This window comes from Penicillium chrysogenum, assembly GCF_028827035.1.
Source record: "Penicillium chrysogenum strain IBT 35668 chromosome Unknown utg000002l_segment0_segment0, whole genome shotgun sequence".
Lineage (NCBI taxonomy): Eukaryota > Fungi > Ascomycota > Eurotiomycetes > Eurotiales > Aspergillaceae > Penicillium > Penicillium chrysogenum.
Window position 1 is genome coordinate 2702446 of NW_026622750.1, and position 22312 is coordinate 2724757.

General features: G+C 47.9%; 8 protein-coding genes across 8 annotated transcripts; 4 read left to right on the top strand and 4 right to left on the bottom strand.

Moving 5' to 3' along the window:
- Window positions 1-389: 389 nt before the first annotated feature.
- On the bottom strand, window positions 390-3879 carry N7489_004583 (putative DUF814 domain protein; the record flags this gene model as incomplete). The annotated part of the gene is made up of 4 exons (XM_056710335.1): window positions 390-2040; window positions 2091-3670; window positions 3731-3799; window positions 3847-3879. 4 exons carry the CDS (start codon window positions 3877-3879, stop codon window positions 390-392), a joined length of 3333 nt encoding a protein of 1110 aa, XP_056568756.1.
- A 1616-nt stretch (window positions 3880-5495) lies between these two features.
- N7489_004584 (uncharacterized protein) lies at window positions 5496-5939 on the top strand (the record flags this gene model as incomplete). Its single annotated transcript, XM_056710336.1, has 3 exons — window positions 5496-5579; window positions 5648-5786; window positions 5890-5939. The coding sequence occupies 3 exons, from the start codon at window positions 5496-5498 to the stop codon at window positions 5937-5939; spliced, it is 273 nt and encodes a 90-aa protein (XP_056568757.1).
- A 752-nt stretch (window positions 5940-6691) lies between these two features.
- On the bottom strand, window positions 6692-7643 carry N7489_004585 (60S ribosomal protein uL16; the record flags this gene model as incomplete). The annotated part of the gene is made up of 3 exons (XM_056710337.1): window positions 6692-7136; window positions 7207-7382; window positions 7599-7643. 3 exons carry the CDS (start codon window positions 7641-7643, stop codon window positions 6692-6694), a joined length of 666 nt encoding a protein of 221 aa, XP_056568758.1.
- A 1378-nt stretch (window positions 7644-9021) lies between these two features.
- N7489_004586 (putative L-cystine transporter) lies at window positions 9022-9912 on the top strand (the record flags this gene model as incomplete). Its single annotated transcript, XM_056710338.1, has 1 exon — window positions 9022-9912. One exon carries the CDS (start codon window positions 9022-9024, stop codon window positions 9910-9912), a length of 891 nt encoding a protein of 296 aa, XP_056568759.1.
- Window positions 9913-10525: 613 nt separating this feature from the next.
- Window positions 10526-11356, bottom strand: N7489_004587 (uncharacterized protein; the record flags this gene model as incomplete). The annotated part of the gene is made up of 1 exon (XM_056710339.1): window positions 10526-11356. One exon carries the CDS (start codon window positions 11354-11356, stop codon window positions 10526-10528), a length of 831 nt encoding a protein of 276 aa, XP_056568760.1.
- A 2448-nt stretch (window positions 11357-13804) lies between these two features.
- Window positions 13805-15789, top strand: N7489_004588 (uncharacterized protein; the record flags this gene model as incomplete). Its single annotated transcript, XM_056710340.1, has 2 exons — window positions 13805-14447; window positions 14510-15789. 2 exons carry the CDS (start codon window positions 13805-13807, stop codon window positions 15787-15789), a joined length of 1923 nt encoding a protein of 640 aa, XP_056568761.1.
- Window positions 15790-16452: 663 nt separating this feature from the next.
- Window positions 16453-17115, top strand: N7489_004589 (coatomer subunit zeta; the record flags this gene model as incomplete). Its single annotated transcript, XM_056710341.1, has 3 exons — window positions 16453-16590; window positions 16617-16816; window positions 16875-17115. 3 exons carry the CDS (start codon window positions 16453-16455, stop codon window positions 17113-17115), a joined length of 579 nt encoding a protein of 192 aa, XP_056568762.1.
- Window positions 17116-17566: 451 nt separating this feature from the next.
- N7489_004590 (ankyrin repeat domain-containing protein) lies at window positions 17567-20512 on the bottom strand (the record flags this gene model as incomplete). The annotated part of the gene is made up of 1 exon (XM_056710342.1): window positions 17567-20512. The coding sequence occupies one exon, from the start codon at window positions 20510-20512 to the stop codon at window positions 17567-17569; it is 2946 nt and encodes a 981-aa protein (XP_056568763.1).
- Between the last annotated feature and the right edge of the window lie 1800 nt (window positions 20513-22312).

The window sequence follows — 22312 nt, forward strand, 5'->3', positions numbered from 1 at the left end:
CTTCTTTTGCTCTTCAGCGGTAGAATCAGAAGTCGTCTCTAGCGTACATTGACTATCATTCTGTGCAATACCGTCTGAAGCGATAAGAGACCCTACATTGAAGATCGCGAGAAAATCGGTTCGGGTCATGACGTCGGATGACTCAGCGCATCAACACCTACAACGATATTATTTATTGGCAATAGATTTGGAAGAATAGGGGTTATTCATGATTGTATGAGGTTGAAATAAGTGTAGATAAACTAGGTAGTCGAAGCGGGGTTGTGCTTGATCGGTACGGTATACATCGGCTTGACACCAATGGTACCACCTGGGCATCTTGTATAACCTCGTTGGATTGAATCCAAAGCTCTAATCTATGTGCTCTCTAATTTATACACAAGACTCAATCATTTCTTCTTGCCCTTACCACCTCCTTTGCCACCTCCACCTCCACCGCCACCTTTTCCACCTTTGCCCTTACCCTTATCACCACCTCCTCCGCTTCCAACTCCTGCAGTCATGATGCGCACCTTGCCCACAACCATAGTGTTGATAATCTCTGTGTCCTTCCAACCTTTGATGAGCTCTCCCTCCCGTTCCCGGAGGCGTTCAGCATCAGCACGAGAGATCCCGACATCTTCGGCGTGCTCCTTCTTGACCTTCCCGGTGGTGGTCTCGGACACCCACCGACCAATGATCTCCTTGACGGCCTTGCCCTTCTTCACCGAGCCCGGCTGCAGCTTAACTTTGTATTTGTAGCGTCCAAGGGCAGCCCATGGGGCGCATACTGGAATAGCAGCAATAATTTCGTCATCCGGGGTCGGTGTGCCCACTAGGGCTGGAATCCAAGTGAGATCTGCAGCTTCTGCGGCAGCCGTCTCCTCGTTGTAGTCGTCCGTTCCATTTTCTGTGAATTGAGCCTGGTGTTTTCGCTCGGCCTCGGCGGCACGCTCATGCTGGGCCCGACGTCGTTGCCTTTGCGCCTCAGCCTCTCGCTCACGCTGTTCCTTGGCTTCAGCTGCCTTGGCCGCCTTAGCGGCTTTGCCTTTGTTCGCACCCACCAAACGAAGAGCAAGTTCCCGCTCATCTTCGTCTTGATGAGCATACTTGGCAGCTGCGCGCTTGTCTTTCGCCCGCTTGCCGCGAGTGGGAGCGATACGTGGTGCAGCTGGTTTTTCTTCAGCGGGACGGTCAAGAGGCTTGCCCTGTCGCAAGGTACGTCGCTCTCGAGCGTTCAAGTTCGGTTCTTCATTTTGCTCGGGTACAGAATTTTGATATGCTGTTCCCGCTGTCGCTGTGGTTTCTTCGCCCTCCGGCTGATCTTCTGCAAGTTCTTGCTCCGGCTCTTCCTTCGGCTCTTCTTCCGGCTCAGACTCAGGCTCCGATTCTTGACTTGGCTGAGAAGTCAGGGGCTCCGAGTTGCCTCGCTGGAGAGGGTTTCTGGTGGTGACTTTCTCATCTTCATCCTCCTCTTCAGATCCGGCATCTTCCTTCTCTGCCTCATCGGCGGCCTCTTCGGTAATCCCTCCAGGGGCCTGCTCGGAGGCCTGTTCGGCGGTCTCTGTCTGCTCTGGCGTCTGTGGCTCTACGGCGTCCTTCGGCTCAGAAACGTCAGTCTCATCTGTAGCAGTTATAGAGGCTTGCAGAACGTCAGATGTGTCAAATCGCTGTTTATGGTTCCGAACGCTTTCCTGGCTGATTTGGAACATAATACCAAATCCAAGCACCAGTTGCGATGGGGCCAAGAAGTTCTTCTCTCCCTTGATCTGGAAAACACCTGTGGGCATGATTCCGCTACCATTCTCTGCGATTTTCGATACCTGATGAGCATGCGCCCACCAAGCAGACATGACAGCCTTAGAGTCCCAAGCACTTGAAGTCGCAACGCAAAGGTTTCCGGCTTGGGATAGCGTGCTTGGGGAGATTGGTGCATCTGCACTACCGGCTCGGTTCTTCACCACGATCGGCGTTGCACCTTCGAGGTCAGCGTGCACAAAGATATCGCCCTTAGACAGATAACGTCGGTAGAGCAATTCGCTTTGCATAGCATCCCGTGCACTAATAATGTTAGTAGATATCACAACCCAGTTTTGAATGGACCCACATACCCTATGACCAAATATCCCTCTGAAGAAATGAAAAAGATAAATTTCTCGAACCAGAATGGCGTCCGAGCCTGTCGAAGCACTTGCTTCTCTTTCTTCAAGCCTCGCTTGAGGTCGGTTGTCACCTTCTTCTCGTGACTTTTCAATGCCTTCGCAGACGACTGGGTTGTCCTTTGTTCCTTCTCCGAGGCTTGCTTCTTCTGGTCATAGTATTGCGATGCGTTCGCCCATGGGCTCAGGCCAAGGTCAATGTCTATGGTCAATAGCTTAGACTCTCGTTCCGCACGGGCTGTCTCTTGTTCTGCCTCGTTCTCCGAGTCAGAGTCTGATTCATCGCTGCTGGAAAACTCCTCGTCTTCATCCTCGTCGTCGCCGGCTTCCCCAAGAACTAGGGTGACCGTGTTTTCGTACAGTTTGAGGGGCAGCTTGATGGTATGCGCCACCGGATTGCCGCGACCCTGTTCCATCTCAATCAGGCGCGCGATTTCACCCCAGTCCATTCCCTGGGCCACTAATCCGTTGACAGCATCCATTGCCTCCTGGACTCGGTAAACGTTGTCCTGGATAGCATCCGCTTTGCGGATGTGAATTTCCTGCACATTTTTGAGCTCATCAATCCGCTTTTTGTGCTCTGACCGCACGGATTCGAGCTTCTTCTTGGCCGCTTCCTCACGCTCCGTCAATCGCGACTCGAGGCGCTGAGATTCAAGAGACGAGAAATACTCGTCGACCGTGGCATTGAAGCGTTCGAACTCCAGGATCTTTGTTCCTGGTTTGTTTTCAAACTGTCGAGGTTTGAAAGGGTGGAAGTCTTCGTACAGCAGAGCCGGGGCCTTTGACGCAGTCTCTCCTTCTGGGACGGGTCGCGTGTCTTCTTTCGCAACGATGTAGCCTGGATGGCTGTCGCCAGAATCAAAGGTGTTGGAAATTCGCCTCGATTCTTCCAGCACTTCTTTCACGGCCTGCAACTTATCTTGGCTCCCCAATACTTGATCCAGTGGAGTTGTAGTATCAAATTCCTTGATCGCAAAGACGTGATCTAGAAGCAAGGGAGGGTATTCAGGAAAGCCTTGCGACAGTGCCTTGCGCAAAACATCCGTTCCCTTTTTCTTGGACTTTTTGGGTGCATTTCCCTCTTGGGCGAAAAGCGCCTGTGCCTTTTCCAGTGTCTGCAGAACTCGATCCGCTGTGATGTCCGGAACCCCATCATAGTTCTGTTTATTAGACACAGTGTACTTAAGTCCGACCTTGATCTCTTCCTGGCCCACACCAGCGGCGACTTGGCGGAAGACGGCAAGAATATTGTATTCGCGGTCCGTCAAGATAATGTTGCCACCGGCAAAGAATTCGAGGAAGATATGGTATGCACCGTCGCTGAAAGAGAAGTCGATGATGCGATCGGTTCCAATTTGGGAGATTCCTGTAATCCGACGAGACTTGAGGTACTTTCGAAGACGGGTCACAAAGGGTGAAGGTGTTGTTGCCGCGGTTCGCGAATATTGGGTGACATGAGTGCGAAAGCCGGAGTCAATAATGAGTTGACGTCGGTGGTCTGGCTTGGCGAGCTTGAAAAGGAATATACGCTAATAACAGTACTAAATCAGCTCGGTAACCTTGATGGCATAGAAAAGAATTGAGCGTACCGAGGACAGGTCGTAGATGTTGGACACTCGGAGGTTGACACACTCCGATGCCAATTCCTGCGTGATGACCTGGGGATGTTAGCGTGACATCTTCTTTGCGGTAGATTTGAAGATACCTTGACGTCCAAAGAAGAGAATCTTTGCTTCATAGCGGTGTTTGTGAAGAGAATGGAATTTTTAAGGGTGACGTATGCGGGGCTGGAACTAGCTGTACGAGGAAATCTACCATGCGAGTTAATACTGCCTGGCAGAAAACCAATCATCTACCCCCACTCACCTTTAGTATGTAAATCCTGAACGCTGCATAAATATGTGACTTGTGCCTATATCTGTTGAACTGGAATTTCACAGTGTATAGGATTGAAGGAAAGAGGTGTACAATAGGAAAACCCTGGAAGAGATATAACGTTGGTCATCTTTTCAGGTTTGACCAAGGCGGAACGAAGAGCGGTGCATACAGCAACCAATAAAAGGTATTCCCACCCAGGGTCCTAATCCGGAATAGCGGGAAATAGCGGCCATCGCGTGTTATTTATATACTTCAGCTCTCTATCACCTTGGAACTACTGCCTATATAGATTTCTTTGGTTTGCAAGGAGGTATACTTGCAAAACTTCCTAGAGAGATACATATATATATAGGCCGGCACAGTTATACCACAAACTCTCCTATCATCACCTCATACCCTGAGCGACTTTTCCTCCCCGTATATATCTATGTTGTATGTATACATATCGGTGGACATGTTCTCTATTAGGTATCACCTGCCTTGACGGTGTCCACTTCGCGATCTCTAACTTGAAGGTTTTCCATTTTACAAGAAAGTTCTTTTGGGAGTTTTCTGGAATGCATGGAGCGATCTGCAACTATTGAAGAGATTGAGGGTGTCATCTCGACACCCCAATGATGGACATCTGATAACGATAACGGTCCAGGTGCTACCTTCAATGGCAGCCATATAGATTTCCACTCCATGTCGCGCTGAAAGGTCTGTGTTACCGACAGGTGTATCTGACTAAATTGCGATTTCTTGATATGGATGGATATCCCAGGTTGTTCTTCAAGGTGTACAGCACCACTAGGTACCTCCCCTCATTTGAGTATTACGCCGTGGGAATCTTTAACAGAGAAAAAAGAGATCCACTGAGAAATTACTAGGCAGTTAACCTTCGAAGTACGATGTAGGCTCCAGGCTAGTAGTAATGCCGGTTATAAGCGGTTCCCCACCAATAAAGTAACATGCGTGCACATGGAGTATCGGAGCTCTACACTCAATCGTCAAATTGTTGTACATTGGCCGGTAATTTGACGAATCAACAGTGTTGTCTTACTGAGGTATGTGGTGAGTGGAAAGCTCTCTCTCCCTCGGTGGCCACCTGGGCAACAAAGAGTGCTCAAGTCATATCACAAAAGTCAATTTTTGCTTGGGACTTCCAATTGAGTCAAATTATTATTATATTATGTACTGTGCAATAAATATATGTAGTATTCAATCCATTATCTGGGGCTGTAACCTTGACAATTCCAAAAGCTTGGATGAACTCACATTCCAACGAAATACCATTCCACAGATCACCCAGACAGCGGGTCTGTTGATGTTGAGATACCCCGTATGATAAAGAATGCATTGTCTCTCCTGGTACTGGCAAACAGATTGACTGTTGATAAAGCAAGGGCGTCCTGTGTTCATCAACTCCTCCACTTTCATACTCCTAGTCTTCTATCACTATACCACTACTAAGCCCGCGTTCAACATCAATCCAAAATGAAGCTTACTATCTTCTTCCCTCTGGCTGCTTTCCTGTCTTTGACTATTGCTGATCCTCTGGATGACGCCAGTCCTGACCTTGTATGCTGTCCCTATCTGGATGTATAATTCGACTCGGAAGACTAACCACCTTTTCTTATCTTGAGCAGATTCGGTGTATCAATGAAGCCTCTGCAGTAGCAGGCTGTATCTCCTCTGTTGATTACAAGTGCACTTGCCCAAGCCCAGCGTTCAAGGATACGCTCGGTGCCTGTTTGGACGCTTCTGGTAGCCCGGAAGACTTCGAAGGTATATTCCCCTCGCCAATTCCAGTCTTGTTGCTATACCTTCCAATTGGCCTCGCATGATATTGGAATTATTTGCAGACTTGGGCTAATTCGTTTACTTTTAGTCGCCGGTGAATTGCATAAGGAACGTTGTGGTGGGTCGCCACCTCAATAAGAGAGCCCTGGAGGTTATATATACTTCGATGTCCATCTGATCTTTTATTTTTTTTGAGTGAGTGGACATAGCAATAGGTTGAAAAAGAATGAGTGGGCCTTAATTTAGTCCCTAATAGCAAGTGTAAACCTGATTAGTCTCGAGTGTTGTTGGTAGATGTAGTGTAGAATATGTGATATCCGTATGATATGATATATATATACCCAACATATAAGTCTAACGTCGGTCCGTTTTTATTTTGCACTCGGATTAGTCCGAGTTTCTTTAATAATACACGTGCATGTAACTACTGAAAACTCAAGGGGAAAGGCAATGCAGCCTGAAGGACAATGTTATGCGAATGGATGGTGCTGCAGCCTTGTGACGTGACCCATATTTTAGCCCTTTTTGTTTGCTCTGATCATTGAGGAAAAACCCCCGTTATGGGGTTGGGTCTAGACTCCTGCCAGTTTCGCTATTTCGTAGATATAATTGATACCCAATGACTGCACCTCGCATTGATCTGTGCATGGTCGGAAAAGCTCGTGTTGCCCAGTCCAGGGCTGCAACGAGAAATTATGTATTTACGGTACTGCCAGATAGATGGACAGCTCTACAGTGCAATATGAGCGAGCAAATGAAAAGACCCCTGGAAGAACTCCATCATTGCGACTGCACGATATTGATATCAAGATGAATGGGACAAGTCAAAGACAATAAGAACATTCAAGTATTTTCGTTCTGAACTTCATATTCTGATCAACCCATCACATTTAAGCAGCGTTCTCGAAGGCAGTAGGGAAGCGCTTCATGTTCTGCTCAACGGGACCGTGGCCACGGAGGAACTGAACGTAGGCACCGTCCTGGAGGAGCTTGCCCTCCTGGCGGAGCTGGACGTACTCCTCGCGGCGGACGGGGGTGAAGCCCCAGTTCTTGGAGACAATGATCTTTTGGCGACCGGGGAACTTGTACTGAGAGCGGCGGAGGGCCTCGAGAGCGGTAGCACGGTGGGCGTCACGGGTGCGGACGGACAGAATGATCTGGCCAATGTTCACACGGGCGACGAGACCCTGGGGCTTACCGAAGGCACCACGCATACCGGTCTGCAGACGATCGGCACCAGCGCAAGACAACATCTTGTTGATACGGACGACGTGGAAGGGGTGCACACGGACGCGCAGGTGGAAACCTTCCTTACCGGCGATCTTCACAAGGTACCTATTGAAAATTATAAGATTGTGTCCATGGATATCACGCGGGAGATGTTGGAGCGGATCGAGTAACGTACTTGTTGGCGCAAATACGGGCGGCTTCGAGAGCCTCGGAGGACAGCTGCTCGTACTCGTTGGAAACCAAGTGGATGCAGGTAGGGAAGTCATCCACGTTAGCCTTCTTACGACCAAGATCGAAGATACGAATCTTAGGGTCGGGAACACCACGGTTGAACCGGGACTTGGGGTAAGGCTGGATATCGAGGACTGATGTCAGCGAAACCGGCCCATCTTAAAAAAAAAAGATCCAAAAAAAGGCAGAAACAGTGCCACAAGCATCCCTCCTCATAGCAAAGGCGACATTCCGGTCATGGCGAGGTGGTCGTTGACGATGTATTGATGCACTCCCCACCACTAAGATAACCCGCACAAATCTTCAAAAGCTCGCAAAATCGAAATCGGCACGCACCTTGTTCTTGCAGTAGCGGTAACATCTCGCGGGACGACGGGCCATTTTGAGTGTTCGAAGGGTGGTGATGGCACTTCCTGCGAACTGGGTATTTGTCGGTGGTTGTCGAGGGTTCGGAAGGAGAAAGAAAAAGAGGGTTTCGCTGTGGTCACGGGTCTTGATTTCCAAGCAACTCTGTGGCAAAAGGGTTTAACCCTATTAATGCCTGAGCGCTCAGGCCTCGACCCAAGTTGCAGATGCTGATTTTGATTGGTCCAAAGCTTTCTCCACTAATCCCGTTTTGGTCCACTTTTATCGTGCTGATAAATGGAGCACCGGGCTTTCTTTCATGGACGTCTACTCCGTACGTAGGTTAGTATTACCATTCGATTTTCACGTATACTTCGAGTCGTATCCTAGCTTGCCCAGGGATCTAAAAACAAGTGAGCTCAACACAAAGCAATAAGCGGCAAGTCCTTTGCTAGGCATAACTAAGAAGAAACTAAAACAACCTATGGGTGGGCACCTGCATGTCGACTAGTTACCGGTGGGCATAAGGAACTTGGCCTTCCCCCGATTATCAATCAAGATTCGAAAGTCCTCGGGGTCATTCCAGGTCACAAACCCACACTCAATCCCCAATTGTGGAGCGATGACTTTGAACTGATGCTACGTGGATCTATGGACCGTTGACGTCGCGATGCTATCTCCGACGCCAATATTACCCACGCGGCCTTGCCCCCCTCGAGGGCCAACATGTGCTTCAGGCATACGCTTACTGTGGGCTACCTAGGTAGAAGTGACAAAATTGATCAGCTGGATGTCACCATCGGGGGCGTTGCTTATTCAATATTAATAATGCGGCTGTAAATGTTGCCGAACTCCCTTATACTCAAGAGACTCCCTCCATGTCTGGAGTTGTTGAAGGGAAATGCGACAGTATTCGACGGGGACTGCTCAGCTGCCTAGAGCATCAGGAAATGCCTACGACTTATATCAGGATTTCCATTCTATCTATCCCAGCGTTGTATGCGAGGGACCCGGCATGAGGTTGAAGAGCTTCAATCGTTGCGAAAGCAAGCTTGTCCAACATGATGAAGAAGTATCCAAACATAACTTTAGTTGTAATTCTATGTTCTGATATTCTAAGATACGCGGTTTCAATTCCAATAGCCCTGACAAAAGACATCTCACGAGCGCCATGATAAATGACTTTCCTTGGGGTCTTCCACAGGGGACGAGAGGCATGACCCCGTAGATATAGTACTTCCAAGGTTATCTAGGTACCTGTAACGAAATTCATGTTGATTTCATCGCCGTTGAGGCTCTTTTGAGGTTGAACTCCGGATACCTACCCCGAACTCCGGGGTCTATTCCGAAGGCTGCAATGCGGATGATCCTTAACTTCCATTGATAATTTTCTGTCCACCTCGACATTTTCACGATGAATGACACCTGGACAGAAAGCATCTCTCAAATCCTGGGCTGGGGCTATTTCGTCCTGTGGTCGCTGTCATTCTATCCGCAAGTCCTGCAGAACCACCGCCGCCGCTCAACAGACGGCTTCTCCATTGACTTTGCTCTGCTCAACGTGCTCGGACTATCTGCGTACACCGCTTTCAACGCGTGCTTCCTATTTTCCCCAGTCGTGCGCGCCCAGTATGCCCAGCGACATCCGCAGAGCCCTGAACCAACCGTCCATTGGAACGATTTCGTCTACGCCCTTCACGGGGCACTGACCTGTTGCTGGACCAGCAGCCACTTCCTATGTGCACGGGTTTGGAATTTTAATTCCAAGCAGCAGCGGGTGAGTACGTTAGCTCTCGTGCTCTTTTGGGGCTGCCTAGGGGTGGTCCCTCCGACCGCTCTGTGGATTGTGGTGTCGATATCTTGGGAATGGATTGATGTGGTAAGAGGGAAATCTGCTCCACGAAATTATTCACTGTCGTGGACTCAACATACGCTGACGGAACTATTCCTTAAGGTGTATGTGGTCGGCATGATCAAGGTGTTCCTCACGGCCGTCAAATACACACCCCAGGCAGTGATGAATTATAGGCGGCAGTCAACGACGGGGTTTTCCATCGGGGCAATCCTTCTAGATCTGTCCGGTGCAGTTGTGTCGCTGATGCAGCTGGTGCTGGATTCCTCATTGCAGGCGGACTGGTCGGGCGCCATTGGCAACATTGCCAAACTCCTGCTGGGCAACATCAGCGTTCTATTTGATCTCATCTTCATCTTTCAGCACTTTGGTCTGTATCGCGAGCGATTGGCGGAGAATAAGCCAGGACTATCAGAGCGCGATCCTCTTCTGGATAGCAGGAATGAGGCATAGACATGTATAAATATTCATATGACCGGGAAATTTTACATAGATTTGCAACATAGATGAACTTGGAATGATACACGGAGGATCTTTTGCGTCCGATTCCTTTCCCCCGAAAGTATCATATATAGTGAAAAAAACAAAAAAAAGGACACTATTATGAGGTCTACTCCTAAACACAAATGTAGCCAAATCAGTTGAGAATAGTGCACCTGGGCACTACTCAACAATTACATAATTAAAGAATTATATTAAGTGGAATTCGAACTTAGAGTTGCCCTTTGCTGGCCTGGGAAAGGCCGGGTACTGTGATAAAGTCAGTCTAATAGCCAAATATGTTGCCAGTAGCGAAGGAGACATCATGTCCATCAAGGGAGCATCCGAGGATGATCTATAACAGCAAAAGCTAGAGCGGGAAAGAATGTCCATTCATTCTGACACTAAAGCTAAAGGACGACGTGTTAGGCCACATGGACTGGAGAATGAGCCCCCCTTTAAGCAGATAAACGTTCTCCTCGACGTAGCATAGAGAAGAATGAGCAATGTGCAAGTCCGAAGTGTCCTGAAATACACGAACCTTCATAAATAAGGTTGTTGAAGCTGCGTAGAATGTCTTCTAGGGCTAGGCGTTTCCCTCCTCAATTGCAGCCCAGATGAGCTCTGCAAATTCGTAAAGCAACATATCTTGGGCAATAACAAAATCCCCCTCTCCTTCTCGTGGTTCAATTAATAACAAAGACTGAAATGGAATAATCAAATCTCCGCCCTGGATAGTGGGTTTCTGGCCATTTCCCCCTCTTTTCATCAAGATCCTCTGCGTAACTTGCGGTGCGGTACTAGCGTTCTGTGGGAATGACATTGTAGGGACCCAAGATTTGATTTCGATGTTTCCTGAACCTCGTCTGATGTCGATAGTGATGCCCATTCTCATCTGTCCTTTTGATGCACGCAACCACCAAGCAATATCTCTTTGGAATTTTTCAGCGGTCTGTGAATATCCGACTTCGAGAGCTAATGTTGGAAATTGATGTCCTTGCCGTATTGGACTCCATGCCCGGTCCGCTTGTTTTTTTCGATCCTCACCATCGATACGGGTGGCTCCTAGACAGAAGATTTGACGAGTGACCTTCATTTGACGGGCGAGACCCATAAGCAAGAATTCGAACCGGGAAGCAGCTTCTTCGTGGGGGTGGCTCGGCATTTTGAGGATGAGGGTTTGAAGTGACAAGGAGTAATCAAGACGGCCGGGAAGCTGTTCGTCAAGTTCATCGAGTGCTTTTGATGGAAACGCTTTAATAACAACAAAGCAGTCGTGTGGTGATACAGGAGGCATGAGACTTTGGAGATCGCATTGCGGATTGTAGTGAAAGACTGGCGTGTCAGGAGGAAGGTGCGAGAGAAATCCATCCTCTGTGTCCGACACGACATTTCTACTTTGATACATAGCAGACATTTTCCATACGTTGCTTTTGCTTCAAAACTGATGTTCATGAATTGACGGAGTTGAGCAAAAGAACTCGTATACAGGGAATGACATCACCTCCTCACCTACACACCAGTGCTTGTTACGGAATAAGGCTGGTGGTGTCAAAGATGATCCTATTCCTATGGCATAGCTACGTATGTAGGTACGTAGATATCTCTCCTAGAGCTTATTCATAGGTTAGTTTTACCTAGGTAATACCCTCCATAGTGCCCTCACTATTAGTCCTCCATAATCGCTGCCAGTCCCCTCCCGTATGTACTTAGCGTAGAGATCTGTTGAAATAATGATAAGAGCGGGGGGAATATCTTCGCCTTTTCGGATCTAAATTGCCTAACCAAGATGGAACTAACTGGGTGTCTATCAAAAAGCCACACGATAAAGTATCCTCATTTTTGAAGACTATGAGTCCAAACACCTCAGCTTGTCAAATGGTACAAGCCCCACCTGGCCATCAAGAGGAGATCCAGAATGTTCTCTGTAGAATGAATTGCCAAATGGAAATGCCTCTGGTCACAGAAGCATGTAGGTATCTTCGCCAGGCCGGCTGAAAGCGGAGAGCCAATTCAGGGCCTAGCAAGCCTTTGCGAACCAATGCTTCACATGTCTTTGTCTCCTTTACAGAGTTAATAAAGATGTTTTCTATGTCCCGGGTCATATCCTTTGTTTTACGCTTAAAGTCGTACGCTACTAAGGCCATTGTAGGATAGAAGTTGTGCTAACAAGCAGAGATAAGACTATCAAAAACTTTATTACGGTTAAGTTCTAGAAATTTCGAATCGGCGATCCTATTCTGCGGCGCTAAGGATAACGTCGTTATAGGGTTTATAGCCGTATACTATAAAGTACAGAAGGGTCCTAACTGCGAACTATTCAGTTCTAGCGGAATAGAGTCCGTACGTGCCTTTTAATGGTCTAGTAAGTATTGGTTAGGCCCGAGGAGGTAAAGTACCTTCGAGTGGCTGTCTAATAGTGGTAGCACGACCAAAATCAGTCAGTTTTAAGTTAAAGTCCCTATTAAGAAGACAGTTGCTTATATAGAGATTATTATAACAAAAGCCCAATTTCTCCACATACTTAAGAGCAGAGGTGAGTTATTATATCTATCGAGCGACGATAGTAGGATCCTCGTATTCTTTGACTCTAATAAGACGATTTGTTCCTATCTCTCGCTCTTAGCGCTCGTAGAAGCGAGGGGTGATTGCCTTATACGTGCAATATGATAGAAAAAGATAGTTAGGGAGTATAAGGAAATATTTGATAATATTCTGATATCGATCCTAGCACTCCGTAAGACGTTTGAAAAACGCGATTTCCTTAACGAAAGGATGCTCCCCTATCTTTTCTTCAGGGGTTCGGTCGCAACGGACTGTTTTTACCACAATGGTTAGAGTGACGTGGTAGATGTAAGCATCAAGTCCTCCGCCAACCCAGTTATGTTTCTCAAGAGCATCAGTGTAGTGAGAACTCATAGCGAATCAGCACACATGTAACTGTTTTCGTAGCTATGCAGTACTTCTGCGAATATGAACAGGAAATACCGCCTAGATACTTGTTTGGGTGTGGTGGTAAGATAGTTAGGAGTGTGAGAAAGGGGCTAGGGAGGGATAGCGGCAGGGGGGGTTTCCGCCTAGCGAGGTTATTCATGGTACCTAGTTCGTACTTGAGTAGCACGTACCTGCCGGTGGATAGAGAATCATATCCATCCTACTACTTCTTATAGAGAATTATAGAGAATTTCATCTCAAAGCCCATCAACAGAATTCCGAAGATCTCAGGCCGAGTGGGTCGGATTTCCGTAGATCTTAATTACATAATTGTGGAGATGGAAGTATATTATTCCGAGTTTTCAGCCTGAGGCATCAGTCTCCTTTTCCGAAACGGGCTAAATGCGCTTGTATTGGTCCTCTCATGGTGCCATGTCAGCAGTCCCCAGTTGTAGAACTGATAGTAAACCCAAGAGAGCTATACGATCTCCTTATTTCACCTCGTGAGTTATCTTTTCCTCTTCCAGAAAGTCCTCTCGTATTGCTCCAGCCCCCAAAGCCGTTGCGTATTTTTAGATACAGTAAGGGGATCCGCATTCCCAAGAACAACTTTGATTTAAGGTCTGCAACCATCACTCTTGTCAATTCCTTTCTCATTCCGACTCTCATACCATTGTTTCCGATGAATTTCCAATTTCGATCAACCATGTGGCACGCAATCAATCTGTGACAGCTTTCATCCGCATTCCTGGCCTTCAATCTTCCCATCCAAGCGCTCTCCACAAGGTGTCCACTAAGTTTTGACCGCTCTTAATCACACTCGCAACCCTGAAATCTTCTTTTCTCTTCCCCCATTGAAGTATAATACGGGGTTTATATACATTTTACTTTTCTTATACATTCACCAGCGTCGGACTTGGGCCCTTTCACCATGTCAGCAACGCCTCGAAAGTCTGGAACTCCCGGCAGTTCCAGCAAATCATCAACCGCAGATCCGCACTCCAACAACGGGTCCACACGAGGGCATGCACGCTCGCCCAGCGCAACCAACGGTCTCAACCGTTCCCCCTCCTTAAGAGGTTCGACTCCTGTTTCCGCGCGCGCAGCTGCAAGAAAACCTGGCCGTTCCAACCTCAGCATGTCAAACGTACCACGAGTTTCCAACGACCCCTCCGAAGAAGAGGCGCGGGCTCAGAACGCCGCCCTCATTGAGGAACTGCGGGAACAGCTTCAAAAGGCTGAAAGTGCTTCCGAACAATATCAAAAGCAGCTCGGCGTTCTGCAAATGCGCCTCGACGAGGCGATCAGTGAACAGACCAAGCTGGAGGACCAGGCTCATGAGCGAGACAGTCGGATCGAGGCCCTCAACAGTGAAATTCGGGACCAGGGTCGTCAGATCCGGGATCTGGAACAAAACCACGAGGCTGAGCGGAATGCTATGCTTCAAGAGAAAGAACAGCAGACTAGTCGGGAGGAAGAGATGCAGGCGACTATTCAACGCTTGAAGGACTCGATAGCACAGAAGGACATGCGCATGAACGCAGAAGGGGATCGCCACCAAGTCTCCCGGTCTTGTAAGACACTCATACTCCTGCAAACCCCGGTGATTACATTCAGATACTGACCACCGGTATAGCGAGCTTCCGCAATCGATCTTCCCCGGACGTGGACGGTCAATTCGCGCCCTCCTCCCACCTCGAGCGGAGTCCATCCCGCAACAACTCTACACTTCTCCTCCAGAAAGACAAACTCATCGAGTCATTACGCCTCGAACTGGCCGAGTCACAGATCAAACTCGTCGAGATGGAGAACGCCGGTGGCGGCCGTCAGCAAGAACTAGAGAAAGACTTGCTCGAGGCCCGCGTCGCCAACGCCCGCTTGATGGAAGACAATGAAAGCTATCAACTTCTTCTCAGCGAGAAGACTCTTACTGGCGACTTTGCCAAGGGCGAGTTCATGCGGGATGCCAACCCCACAAAGGAGTCGGCAGCTGGACGGGGGTCCTTGGCAGATGAGCTTGAATCTGTGGACGAGTCGCCCGAAACCGATGCCGCACAACAACCGGACGGAGAGGTGAAGGCCCTCAAAGATCAGAACAAAGCTCTGACACTCTACATAGAGCGCATTATCAGTAGACTGCTTATGCATGATGGATTTGAACATATTCTGGACCGGAACGAGGATGAGGAAACCTCTACCACAAAGACCGGGGGGAGTGAAAAGGAGCTTCCCCCAACTCCCCCGGAGAAAGACGACGGTTCGTCGCAAAGTTTCATACAACGAGCGAAGTCAGTTGTCGGTGTTCCAAATTCCCGCCCTTCAACCCAACCTCGGTCGCGTCCAACCAGCATGCTGCCTCCACCGCACCCCTCTCAGAACAACCCCAACGAGAACCCCAACACTGCACCAAGCATTCCCTTCCGTACGCAGTCTGTGAGAGCCAGCCACCGCCGCAGCCGCTCGGAACAAGTCGACCCAAGTGCCGCGAGCGTGGTTGGTCACATGTACCGCGGCGGACGTAACTCGGGCGGACCCATCAGCCCGACTGCAATGGGCCCCGGATCCCGCCAGAGTATGTTCTCCGGAGCAGCAAGTTATATATCTAGCATGAGCCGCGCACCCTCCATGTCCAGCCAGCCCGATCGGGCCGGTCGCAGCAGCTCCCCTAGTGTCACAAGTGATCCTCACGGAGATACAGCTTCCACCGGGGCTACCTCCAGCCCTCCTCGATCCAGCGGTGGCATGAACAACTACACTGGAGCAGTGATGCAACAGGACAAGTTGCGCCCTCTACGCCTTGTTAGCGAAACCACTAGAATCAAGGAGGAGGAGGAAGCGGCTCGCAAGAAGGCGAACCGCGCGAGCTGGATCCCGTGGTTGAATCGCGCCAGCACCGATGAACCAGCGCCGCAGTAGGCCTTGTCCTCCGGGCAGTATGATTTGATGTGATCTTGAACTGATCTTTGACCATATTTTTAACATACCCATACCCCTGTGATGCACATAACGCAACTCATGTCTTGAAATGTCCGCCTATATTTCAAGGGCCCCGATTTCTCATGTTTTCCTTGACGCGATCTGATCATGATGTTCATGCGATGTGGCTTCGAAAGGAGTCTCATACCTCCTTCATATCATGGTTTTTGTTTATCTTGATATATATTATTCCCCATGTATCCTTCACGATGATGTCTTTCCACTCATTTTATGCCATATCCCAATCTCAGGATGTATACCTTATTCCAGCCTTGTAGTATTTCAATTGAGGACAAGAGCCAACGAATGGCTGGTTATATCTCCATCTATATCAACTTCCCACTGTCGCACCGATGAGACGGAAAATGATTAGGAATAAGTGGTCGCAAGCCAACTGAGTACTAGTTTCAAGTCAGAGTGGAATATGTTTGGATTTATCCCACCCACTGTACGCTGTGGTCTGCAGTCCACCTGTATAGTGTATGGAGCTTGAAGGCGGAACAACATTAGTGCGTCTCCGCCTCCGGCCAGATTGGCGATTGAGCATCAACAATCACAAGGACAGTATTTCCCCAATTGCTCCCCAACACAGCAATAATCACCATGCCCGGCTCTCTGTCCCTCTTCTCCGTCAATGCGGTCCTTGTCATGTCCGCTGACGATGGCTCCCGAATCTACGCAAAGTACTTCTCGGCACCACACCCCCCGCCGGCGCTGCACCGAACTCAACTGACTACCCTGGTGCCAACCCTTACCCCACCGTAAAGGAACAGCGTGCTTTCGAGAAGGGTCTCCTTGAGAAGACCAACAAGTCCTCAAGCGATGTGATCCTTTACGATAACCGCATCGTGGTCTTCAAGATGGAGAGCGATGTCATGATTTACGTTGTTGGAAGTGCCGACGAGAACGAGGTGCTGCTCTACAATGTTGTATTGTCACTACGGGATGCCCTGGGAATCTTATTCAAGTACGTTGTTTTATCTGAAGCGGGGAATTTCATCAATGCTAACAAGATCGTTCATCAGGGGCGCAACCGACAAGCGTACTATCGTCGAGAACTACGATCTCGTCTCCTTGACTATCGACGAGACCATCGACGACGGAATCATTCTCGAGACGGACCCGGTTATGATCGCTTCGCGTGTCAGCCGCGCACCGGCTGCAGATGCACCCAACATGAAGAATATCGACCTCACGGAACAGGGTCTAATGAACGCCTGGGAGTTCGGCAAGCGGCGTCTTGCAGAGGGGTTGCGACAGATGTAAATGGGACTCCGATTGTTGTCTTGCGTTGGAGGGCTACGATGCGTTTTCCCCTCATTGGAGCATTTCTTGACTCTTTTTTTTTCAAACCGCTTTTCTTCCTGGCTGGTCCTGGCGCGTTATGGCTTTTCCTTTTTTTGTCTGCCCGACTTGGTTGTTTCCAGGCATCGATGACATAGACCTGTTCCTTTTTATTCTAGCATCTTACAAAAGGTCTTGGCTACATCATTGTGTTATGTTCGATATTGACAATGTTGGGCCGGGACACCGCATAATTCATGATCCTATGTTCGAGAGACTAATATGTGCAACGAGAAAATCAAATAACCTCGTCATTACTGGAGATGTTCACTGCGTCTGGAGCCTGTATCAGAGGCCTTCTCTCTTCAATTTGTACACCACAGTATCCTAGGACAATGTCCGCTAGTTGACCACTCGCCTGATATCAATCGAGTCAACCAAGTGGACTAACAGGTCTGTCTTCGGCGGCGTCGATATCATTTATTTCTCTCGAAGAAACGAAAAGCCGGGGATCTAATTTTGAAATGCTTTCTTCATCGAGTTTTTCCAAAGCAAGATCCCCGGGAGTTCGTCCCTCTTTATCACTAGCATTTGGGTCCGCATTTCCGTGATCAAGGAGTGCCTTCACAACCTCAAAGTGACCATTCATACTAGCCAGATGCAAAGGGGTGAGTCCCATCATATCAGGCGTCCTAGGATTTGCATTGACCACTGTAAGTAGAAAGATCACGGCCGACGTGTCTCCATTCATTGCTGCTCGATGCAAGGGTGTCCAACGCAGGGAATCCCTCGAGCTGACATCGACCTTGTCACGATCAAGTGATGTCTCAATTTTGTTTTGAGCGGATAGATGTAGTCCCTGCGGGTGGGAGCCCTCGAACATCATCATGTCATACATCTTTGCGCGCTCTAAGAGGACCTTGATCATTGCGCCGTGGCCTTCGCCCGCAGCGATATGCAGCGCATCCAGTGACATGTCCCGTTCCGTTGATGTCATGTTTCCCGGATCGAGCAAGATCTTGATCAAGGATGCGTATTGTTTCTTTTTCGTGGACCACGATAATACTTTGTCGATTTCCTTGTCAGTGATGTTGAGGCTCAAGGATAACCTTCGATCCAGGAGTCGGAGTAATAACTTGTGTATGACTTCGGGGAGGTTAAAGGCGTGCACGACGTGGTAGAGCCAGAATGATACGGCGTATTTGTGGAAGTAGAACTGCTCTTCTGTAGAATGGTTCTGGAGCTTCGTCTCTGCGATGACTTTTCCAATATCAAAGCCATCCCTTTTTCGGGATCTGAGGAGTTTGATTGCCATGTTCCTGACTCCAGTTGATGGTTTGAGTGTTGAGAGAATCACCTCAGAGGGTACAGATCCAGTTTGCAGCTGTGGTATTACATTTTTTGAAACTTGAGTTTCAAACACGCTGTAGTTGAGGTAGGTGAGAATGATGCTTGCCATCAATTGATGAGCGTCATCCGCGTTGACTAGGGTTTCAGTCGAATCTTTGAATTCACCGAGGAGGAACTGTTTCACACTGTGGTGAACAAGATGTATAGTAAGCTCCTCCTCATCAACAGCGACAAGACTGCCACAAGAAGCCAGGGTGTTATGCATATTGTTGAGCAGTCTATCCGGATTCCAGTCCAAATCACCCGGCACAACACATAGCGCCTCGCGCAGTTGCTGGAGAGTGAGCGGGGCTTGGGCCACGGTTAGAATGGCCAATATCTCCTTTTGACGTGTATGGTTGGATTTCGGTCGTAAAGTGCGAGAGAATGTCTCTGAGAGATCCTTCGGTAGGTCTGCAAGAGCTTGGCGCATCTCTTCATCACTTTCCATCGCGCATAAAGATTCGATTTGGAGAGCTACCCAAAGGAACATCCCTTGTGATCCTTTTAGTAGAGCATCTTGGATTTCGAGGATCAGAAGAGGACTGCCAATCATGAGCTGTCCAGATTCGATTCGATGTTCCAATTCTGTCTCGATGAAATGTTCGATGTCGGGTGCGTTGTTCGGAATTGGCGTAACAACCGGCGCAGCAAGTCGCGCGAAGGTAGTTATGAGGGGGCTCTCGCTTGGATCCTCACGAAGAGAAATGCAAAGTAGCATTGCAAATGTCTCATTCTGAAGATCTGATAGCTGCTGGATCACGATGTCTCTTTCACGCACGTCAAGCTCGTCTAGCCCATCGACAACAACGAAGAACCTCTTTGTCTTACGAAGAGGAGTAAGAAAACTTGCAAGAAGTCCCATTATTCTTTCTATTGGTTCGCGCCGATGCGTTCTGTCCAAGTATTCTGCGGCCGCCGTGAAGTCTGATATAGGGTATAACAACTGACGAGCTAAGGAGCCAATGATTTCCCGCGCTTTAAGACTCTCAGACACATCATGTCGGCAAAAGAAATATGCCACATGCGGCGTTTCATTCTGGATGTGGAGATCGTCCACTATATTGGCGAGAAGCACAGACTTCCCGGAGCCCAACTTCCCAGTATAGACGAGGGTGGAAGAAAGAGGCATACTTTTCCAATTTTGATATTGGGCGCTCGCCCGGAACAGGTTAGTGTTGCCTGATTTTCGAGCCTGCTTCCAGGACACTGTGCAATCGTACTGTGAGCAGAAATCAAGGACGCGCTGTTTCGTTTGAATCGCTTGCTGATACGCAGTTGATTTCTGGAATATCGATGAGACTGTTCTGAACCGCGAGTTGTTTTCGGCCTCATCCTCAATTCCCTTGGCCACCAAGAAGCCGACTTCGGCTTTGATGGTCTTTCCCCAGGACTCAAGCTCTGATTGGTATGTCTTCAGGTCCGAGTCACCAAGCGCGGATGCCCTCAATTTCCCAAAAATTGACTTGCGTGTAAAAGTGATCATCTCATGGCAAAGACCTACGATCAAAATGAAATATTCACAGAGAGAAGATTGTAAATCCTTTGACCGAGGATAAAGTAAAGCCATCTTCTCGTAACGAGGGGCAAGACGCCCAGCAGTCATGAATATATTCGATAATTGCTCAAGATAGGAGGAAAAGTCGAGGACTAGTTGGAGCGATATCCGCATTACTGACCAAACCCCACACGCAAGCAGATTCTGAGATCCACCGACTATGATATCTCCTAAAGCTGCGAATTGCTGAGTAGCTTGTAGGACGTTCATAAGTCGCGGTCCCAAGCACCGGCGTCGCTTCTCGGAGACACGATCAATCTCGGCTGTGAGTTGCATGACATCTTGGATACCAGGGGGAGACTCAATTGATTTAGTTCTCCAGGCACGGAAACTTGCTTTTTGCTCATTGGACAGTTCGGCCTCGAACTGTGATACCGCCTGTGCGAGGCGGACATCGGGCTTCAAGCGTGGGGTCGAGGTCAGTTGCGACATGTCTAATATTCTCCCGGACTTGATTCATGGAGTATACTATATACTACTCCGATGAAGGGAAGTGAGGGTGGGATTTGGTGTTGACATTGAAACTTGCCAAACATTCCAAGACATTTAGGGCGGGGAATAGTACATGTGCTAGCGCAGAACCCATTGGGTACTTCGGTCCTATTGGCTATCTACATGATTTTGTCGGTTATTACAGTGGAATAATTAATATAAGCACTTCTAGTGACATATATAGAAAAGCTATTGTGTATTATGATTCTCGCCCGTGCTAAATATATAGTGTGTTGCGAATTACTTCTAAACAGGCATGTATATGCAGCTAAAAAGACATTTAAGAAGACTCGTAAAAAGATACTACAAAATCTGGTTTAAAGGATTTTTTTTTACCTATTTCGAGCGTGTGGGCTTATTGAGAGTGACCGTGTCGCCTTCATCTAGTCCACCAGGGAATCAGGATCTTGGAACTTCCATGATTGATTCGATGAGAGATGGAATTGCGAAATGATGAAATGGTTAGCAAGCAGAAGAACAGAGTGTCGAAAATGGAAGCAACTTGAATAGTCTACAAGTAACCCAAAGACCAAGACCAACGTACTCTATTCTCCTCGATATGCGACCTTTATCTTCGTCACCTCCACATCTTCACATCAGCACATCCAACCTCCATCCACATTGTACATAGCCCTAGTCACAAAGCTCGCCTCTTTACTGAGAAGAAATGCGATAATAGTTGCAATTTCCCCTGGTTCCGCCTATCGCCTTTGTACCGTCTTTTATAAGCCACGCTTTATATCTTTAGGATCTTCACCGGTAGAGAGAGGCGTATTGACAGACCCTAAACGGTTGATTAACTAATATATAGACGTGTATTAGATATTAGGCCTACTAAGAGAAATATAGTTGACTCGAATATATTAGTTCTCCTTTACTACCGTTTATATTAACCTAATAATAGCTACTTTGCTAGCGTAATAAGCCGAGACACCGGGGGCACCTATCTATCCGAACACACTTATAGTAGAAACCTATTCTAAACGGGATTTAGCGTTATATCCCTCCGATTCGACACTAAGATAAGACTCACGATACTATTACCGGCCTTTATAGCTTTTAGCTAAGCCCTTAGGTAGAAAAACACACCGCGTATATTTATAGTAAATATAAAATCCTAATTGTCGTCTATCTTAATTATTAGCGTAGTAGGCGTAATTACCCGGCTATATTTATAGTACCGTCTAGCTTACCTAACCTATCGATAGTTAACTAGCTACCTATCCACTAATTTACTATTACGTATATCGATAACCGTGAATATATACTTATCGCTATTTAGGAGGGACTCGATAGCTTCCTCTAGGGCCTTTTCGTTAATATCGGTAAGAGAGATTCTTACGCCGCGACTTACGAGGAGCTGTGATCCTAGAAGCCCATTTCCTTATATAAACATGGCTTATGCCTTATTAGCCGGATCTATATAGATCTATTTCTACACTTATATACACTATCGTTACCGTATTCCGTAGTACTTAGTCGTTAGTAAAGCTAACTTAATATAAACCATACGATCCTTTCTAAATCTTATCTAGTAGTATATCGGTATAAGCTACCTTCTATAGTTAGCCTAGGGAGGCACGAGACGGCACTATAGACGTCTACTAAAGACGAAACGGTACTAATACCCTCTTATTCTATCCCGATAACGATCCTATAGACCTAGGATACTAGGTAGGAAAGCTTATAAACCCCTATTTTTACTCTCTTTTTCCTCTCTCTTTTCCCCTAGCTCTCTTA